This window comes from Bombyx mandarina, chromosome 01 (genome assembly GCF_030267445.1).
Source record: "Bombyx mandarina strain Sakado chromosome 01, ASM3026744v2".
NCBI classification, from domain to species: domain Eukaryota; kingdom Metazoa; phylum Arthropoda; class Insecta; order Lepidoptera; family Bombycidae; genus Bombyx; species Bombyx mandarina.
In genome coordinates, this window is record NC_143208.1 from 487,661 (window position 1) to 494,970 (window position 7,310).

The 7,310-nt window shown below is 36.0% G+C and overlaps 1 protein-coding gene and 1 long non-coding RNA gene across 2 annotated transcripts; both read right to left on the minus strand.

Annotated features, from left to right (window-relative positions):
- Positions 1–89: 89 nt before the first annotated feature.
- Positions 90–953, minus strand: LOC149503436 (uncharacterized). The gene is made up of 2 exons (XR_016325747.1): positions 390–953; positions 90–296 (listed from the first exon to the last, which is right to left on the minus strand). It is a non-coding gene; the product is annotated as an uncharacterized LOC149503436 (long non-coding RNA).
- A 4,718-nt stretch (positions 954–5,671) lies between these two features.
- On the minus strand, positions 5,672–7,310 carry LOC149503437 (uncharacterized). The gene has a single exon (XM_089732892.1). It carries the CDS (start codon positions 7,175–7,177, stop codon positions 5,672–5,674), a length of 1,506 nt encoding a protein of 501 aa, XP_089589018.1. The 5' UTR covers positions 7,178–7,310.

The window sequence follows — 7,310 nt, forward strand, 5'->3', positions numbered from 1 at the left end:
TAGCGCATGTCACACACCTGACCTAAAACTATCACTACAAAATATCATGTCAATCCATTTTGTTTCGACTTGAAAGATAAACAAACAAATACATCTACAATGCAGTTAAATTATATTGAATTGTGTTGATTATGCCGGCACAGTCATTATTCGGTTTAAATCCACTTTCTTCATATTCGAAACATATTTTGGGCATTTTGTGGCATATATATGAGTCGTGGTCTACAGGACCTTTGAAGATGCAGCAAAGGTTCTTCGTCTTGATATCGTCATACCAAGAATATAACTGTTTTTCTCTGTAATAATATAAATAAACACAAAAATAATGTAAAATAAATATATTTTTTATGAAAATGTTGGTAGGATGAATGCAAACAAAAAAAACTAACATGAACTCCAGTTTCTCTAGAAAATTGCGACATGTTTTTTCCTTCTCTAAACATATAAATTAATGATTTCACACCAAGATCAATGCCATCAAGGTCTCTGAAAGCGTCTACAGAAATGTATATCACGAGTTCAAATCCTGTCGGGGACTAAATTCGGTTTGCGTTTTTGTAAATTTACTGCTAAATTTGAATATTAACGTTTGGAAATTAAAGTTGACGCTTTACAAAATTGGTCTCTGTAAAGAATTTACCGTTGGAAATTTTAAGGGACAAGAAACGATTGTAGTGTAAATAATAATATTCTCCGTCTCTGGGACAAGTACGAAAATGTCATTACGCGCTTCACGGTAGCATCTCGCGGCATCTCACTTAAGCAGTGGACAATTGGACATTGGACATTAGTTATAATAAACCTATTTAGTTGCCAACCCTAGCATAAAGCAAAACTGTAGATATGCTTCAAAAAACTATAGAAAACTGTAAATATCAAATTAAAAACAGTAAATCTACATCTTTATCTTTGTATTATATTTTGTATAATTTATAGTAATAAATTCTTAAATTATCAAAATTTTAATCTAATTAAATGTCAAAATCAAAAGTCTCAAAGTTGCAACTATTTCAGTGCCTGCATTGTTAGTTAATATTACTAGCGAATATTTTATTTTCAATTTGTAAGTCTTCTTGATTTTCCATTTCATCTTTACTTTTGTTGAAATCGTACATATTTTTATTAATTTTTTTGAAACGGTCATCTTTCTTCTTCTTCTTCTTAATTTTGGCTCGGCACCATTCGTGCATTTGGCCAGTGTCAAGTATTTTACATTTTGTCAACAAAGCGAGGGAAACGTATAACGCGAATTAAAATAATTAAATCGTACCGGGAATTATACAAAAACAAATCAGAATAATTTCATATCTAAAAAATATATATAAGAAAAGAAAACAAATAATATTAAACTACAATTTAATCTTGTTATTTATAATAAATTTATTTAATGCACTATATACACAGGGTCTATTATCTCTAAGAAGTAAGTAAATATTAGAAGGAAGAGGAATAGAGAGAGATATTAGAGATTCATATAGGAAAGAGTGGTCATATAAAGGACAGGAAAAGAAAACATGATTCATATCGCAGTAACTCTCACCACATTCACAGGCAGCACTAGATACTATGCCAAGTTTATGCAGATGTACCGGAAGGCAAATATGTCCAAGACGCATGCGGATTAAAGACGAAGTGGCAGTTTTATTAAAACATAGTTTGGCAAACCATGGTTTTCTTGGGATTAAAGGTTGTATAGCGTAGAGGAAGCGACCCTTGACCTGACTGCTCTCTCTCCAGCTCAAATCCCATGTATCACGGAGATATATGCTAGGTAAAGCATTCAGGTCGTGTCCGAAAATCGTGTATGGGTATAAATCGCCACTCACAGTTGCCTCGTTTGCCAAACTGTCAGCTCTCACATTTCCTATGATGCCACAGTGGCTAGGTATCCAGCAGAAAGTGACTGTGTAGTTGTTTAATTGGCAATGCAACAACTTTCTCTTACATTCAAATGTTATGTGGAAGAAAGGATTCAGTTTTAAGGAAAATTTTTCTAAGCTTTGTAAAGAACTAAGTGAATCTGTAAATATAACACTTTTATTGAGTTTAAAAATTATAACATATTCTATTGCTTTCAGAAGACCGAAGCATTCTCCCGTAAATATAGATGTTTCTGGTGGTAATTTTATTTTTTGGACTATATTATATTGGTTATGAAATACACCTACTCCAACACACCCTGTGGGATGTTTGGATGCATCAGTATATATGTAATGCCAATTTGGCCATTTAGTATTTACAATATGGTTAAAAGTAGTGTTTACATTACAATCGGACCTATCTATGTTGAGAGAAAAACAAATAGTAGGAGAGAAAAGAAGAGAATCATATGAAGTTTTAAATAAAGGAAGGACTTTAAAGGAATGTGTAGGAGCTTGTAACGATTTATATTTCTGAAAACTTTTTACTAGGCATGGAAAGGGCTTATTAGTAGAAGACAATTTCTCTGACAATAATTCAAGTTTGGAAGGTAAAGGATGATTATAAAATTGAACAATTCGGAAAATAAATCTGTCAGAGAGATACTGGCGTCTAAATCTTAAAGGGGGATCGCAACATTCTATTTGAAGTGCATTAACGGGAGTGGATTTCATTGCACCTGTAATGAGTCTTAATGCCTTAGAATGAATCAGGTCCAATTTCTTAAAACCTGTCACATTCCCAGGATCTAAAAAGAAAGTACCAAAATCTAAAATACTTCTAATAGCGGCGTTATAAACCAACTTCATAGTAGCTGGATGAGCACCCCACCAGACACCACGTAGGCATCTGAGCATATTCAAATTCCGTTCACATTTTGAAACTACAAGCTCACAATGGGCTAGACCTGTTAGTTTTGCATCAAGTACAACCCCTAAAAACTTTACTTGATTTTTGCTTGGTAAAGGTGTATTATCATAAGTAATAGTAGGTGTGGGAGGATTTCGAGATTTGGTAAAAATAACGCAGCTACTCTTTGACGGAGATAAATCTAGGCCATTAGTATCCATCCAAGTTTTTAAAGAAGATAAAGATGAAGAAATATGCTCACAAGCATTTGTCACAGATTCATCAGAGGCGTAAATGACCAAGTCGTCCGCATACTGTAGGATACTAACATTGTCACCAACAGACCTTTCTAAGTCGTGTGTATATATGTTGTACAATAAAGGGCTTAGTACAGAACCTTGCGGCAACCCCTTCCAGACCAATCTACTTGGTGTATACGGGACTCCAACGTCCAGAATAATTTGTCTCTCGGAAAGAAGATTAAAAATAAAGTTAGTTAAAAGGTGTGGGACATTTAAATTATTCAGCTTTTGTTTAAGAATGGGGAGTAAAATGTTATCGTATGCAGAATTAATATCCAAGAAAGCAGCGACTGTGGATTTTTTGTCTAAAAATGCATTACGTATATCAGTAGTAAAAATCCCCAAGCTATCTGCCACACTTTTCCCCTTTCTAAAACCAAACTGTGTCTGAGAGAGATGCTCACTATTCTCAATGAACCATTCAGGACGATTTTTAATAACATGTTCAACTACTTTAGTAATTACCGATGATAAAACTATTGGGCGAAAAGACTCAACATTAGACTGTGTTTTATTTGGTTTCAAAAAGGGCAGCACTATTTGCCTTCGCCAAGATAAAGGAATGTCACCTGACAAAACTACTTTGTTTATTAAATTTAAAAAGTGACATAAGCCATTTTCACCAATGTGTGATAAAAAGGAATATGGTATCCCGTCTTCCCCAGGAGCACTGTCCTTTACGTGGTTTAACACTCCTTTCAGCTCGATCATAGTAATAGGAAGATTTAAAGAAGAAAAGCTATTGGTTTTAACGGGTAGGGAACGGATAATTAAATCTTGGTGTGGTACAGAAGCAGGAGCCAAACGGTCGAGGAATTGATCGGCTAATACAATAGGAAGGAGAAGCGCACTCGAAGGATTTATAGCGGTTCTAAATCTCTTGATGTTTCGCCAAAGAACTGACGAATGTGTTTCAGGAGACAAGGAACTGCAAAAATTCCTCCAACCCTCAAACTTCTTTTTCTTAAACAACTTCCTTGTCTCTTTCATTATCTCCAATAGTGCATCATAATTCTCCTTTCTTCTTCGTCGCTTTCTTCATTGCTGAAGGTCGTGTCCCTGAAACTTGACCGTTGCCTGTCTCGTGAGCTGTTTCCATCTCGTCCGGTCCTCAGCTGCTCGAATGGCGGTTGCGACTGGCAACCCAGTTAGAGCGGTTACTTGATCACACCAACGGCTAGGTAATCGGCCGCGGGGTCTCTTTCCTTCTACTTTGCCCGTCACAATCACTTTGTCCAAGTTATCTGACTGTCGGCGGGCAATATGACCGAAGTAGCTGAGGATCCTCTGGTAACAGATTGTTGAGAGCCTGACTCGGATGCGAAGCTGATCCAGGATAGATTTATTTGTCCTCTTGGCCGTCCACGGAATTCGGAGCATTCGTCTCCAGCACCACATTTCAAATGCATTTATTTTCTTGCGCTCGGATGCCTTAATTGTCCAGGACTCTGCCCCGTAGAGAAAGATTGAGAAAACTAAGGTTCGGACGAGTCTCATTTTCGTGACGTTAGAGACTTTGCGATTTTGCCATATTCGTTTGAGCTTGGTCATCGCTGTTTTGGCCATCTGCGTCCTCCTCCTTATCTCTCCCTCACTGCCTCCGCGGTCGGTCAGTAAGGACCCGAGGTATATGAACTCGCTGACGAATTCTAGATCTGATAGCTCTCCAGTTCTTGAGAGTTGACTGGTTCTGTCCACTATCATAATTCTCCAATGACATGTTAATGCGATAGTTCCTCTCAGCAAGTCTCCGCCTAGATATAGCATTAGTGCATTCTTCATCCCACCATGGTGGTGATGACAATTTATTATGGCGCGGCTTTCGCTTAGGAAAAACAGTATCAGCAGCTTGTAATAAAACAGATTTAAAATAGTCCGTATCACAAGTATTTGTATCTTGAAGAAATGTTTCTTCTACTAATGTAGTATATTTGTCCCAATGAGAATCAATGATTTTATGTTTTAATCGCGGCTTTGATGTTAATGCTTCATTTTGTTTATTATAGGGAAAGGAAATAACAATGGGATAGTGATCACTATTGAATGTGGATGACAAAGTAGACCAAGTTAATAAAGACGCTAAATTAGAAGTACAAATAGACAGGTCTATAGCACTGATTGCTTCATCAGGCCTAGTGAGCCGGGTAGGGGATCCGGTATTTAAGATACACAGATCATATGAGTCTAAAATATCCAACAATTCATGTCCATAACAATTAGAAAAGGAACTACCCCAAGATGTGTGATGAGAGTTAAAATCACCCAAAATCATGAAAGGATGAGGAAGAAGTGAAATTATATTTCTAATTTCACTAAAGACTCTTAAAGAAGGATGTGGAATATAAACGGAAACATAACAAATATTATTAACAATAGCAGCAATGATAGAAAAATCATCACTGTGTGAAGGAAGAGGAAGAGGAGATATAAGATGAGAGTTTCTGACAAGAAGGCACACACCGCCATACCCATCAGCCCTGTCATTCCTTAAACAGGAGTAGCCAGGGATTTTAAATGTATAATTCGGCTTAAGCCAGGTTTCAGATAAAGAAAGAATAAAAGGTTTAAAAGTATTTACAATATGTACAAGTTCATGTTTTTTACTTATGATACTTCTGCAGTTCCATTGAACTATCCTGTCCATTATGACTATTATTATTATTGTTAGGGTTGAATAAAGTAGCAGCGTTGGTCGGTATGGTTAAATTTGATTGAGATAACAATTTAATTAAAGTTGTAATTAAGTCTATTAAGTTCTGTTCACTCTGTTTGTCAGCATTGGGTGAGGTTTGTAATACACAACCATTAGAGGGTGCGGGCATGTTGTAATCCTTTACAATTGAATTGTGAGCTTCACTGTCATAACCTTTATTAGGTTTAGGTGGGGTTCGTGGTTTAGTAACAACAGTTTTTTTATACGATAATATGCGTGATGGGGGTGAGCCGGGTACAATAGTATTGTCTGTTTGTAAAGTTTTATTTGGAATGGATGTTAAGACATCAGCATATGTTTTATTTATTATTGGGTGAAGTTTTGATGCTTCCATGTATGATAGGTTGTTTTCAGCCATGGTAGTTTTTATTTCTTTTTGCCTAAAATATTCTGGGCATTTTTTGCTTGACGCAAAATGTAGCCCAGAACATAAGCAGCAAGAGCCCTGATCTTCCTCAATATTACAGCTATCACCGGTGTGACCTTGTCCACATTTATAGCATCTTGGTTTGGACCTGCATTTTGTTTTTGTGTGGCCAAAATGACAACAGTTATAGCACTGTATAGTTGGGTAAGTATATAGTTGTACAGGTAAAGAGTTGAAACACATAAAAACACGTTTAGGTAATACTTGGCCGTCAAATGTCAATACAACTGTTTGAGAGGGTTTCCAAGTTGGTTCATTATTTACAATTACCTTATAATTTAAACGTCTGACTTTAATTATATCACCACATCCCATAGGCATATTAGTATTTTCCTTTATATCTTCGGGAGACCACTCAGTTGGAACTCCCCTTACTAATCCCATTCTAGTAATATTAAAGGTGGGTATATATGCTTTCAACTTATTTTCAGATAAACAATTTGACTGGAGAAAGCTGTTGGCGTCTAAATAATTATGAAAAGAAAGAGACATTTTGTTTCTTCCTATCCTTTTCAAACTGCCATTTACAATTTTTTTAAAAGAATTTTTTTTTAAAAACCTGCCGAACACAATAGGGTGCAGATTGGTGCCGTCGTCTTCCGCAGACTGTATTTTATGAACATGCACAATGTAAGGGCCACGATCATTGCAATCATAATTAGTCCTGCCTATTTGTGTGGGAGCGTGGGAAGGAGAATTTACGTTATCGGGAGTAGAAGATGGTAAATTATTCATGGGGACCTTTATAAACTCATCATTACAATGACAATCAGTGTTTTTTAATGCATCATTATTATGTTTCCTTTTCCTCTTATTACATTGCTTGCATATCCTATGAAGATAATTTCGTTTTAATTTTCGTTTGGATACCGACGAACAGTCGGAATCCATTCCAGATTCGTTTGAAATTGTAACAAATGCTCCCACAGGGGGCACTGTGCCCCCTGGGTCTGGCGGCTCGTTCATAAAAGTATTCAGAAAAAACTTACCCTACGTAGAAAAGATAAATAATAAATATAGGAATAACACTAATCTAAAATTCACAACTTAGAACTATTCTGATTACTAATTACAATAAATCTATAATTTAATTTGAAAA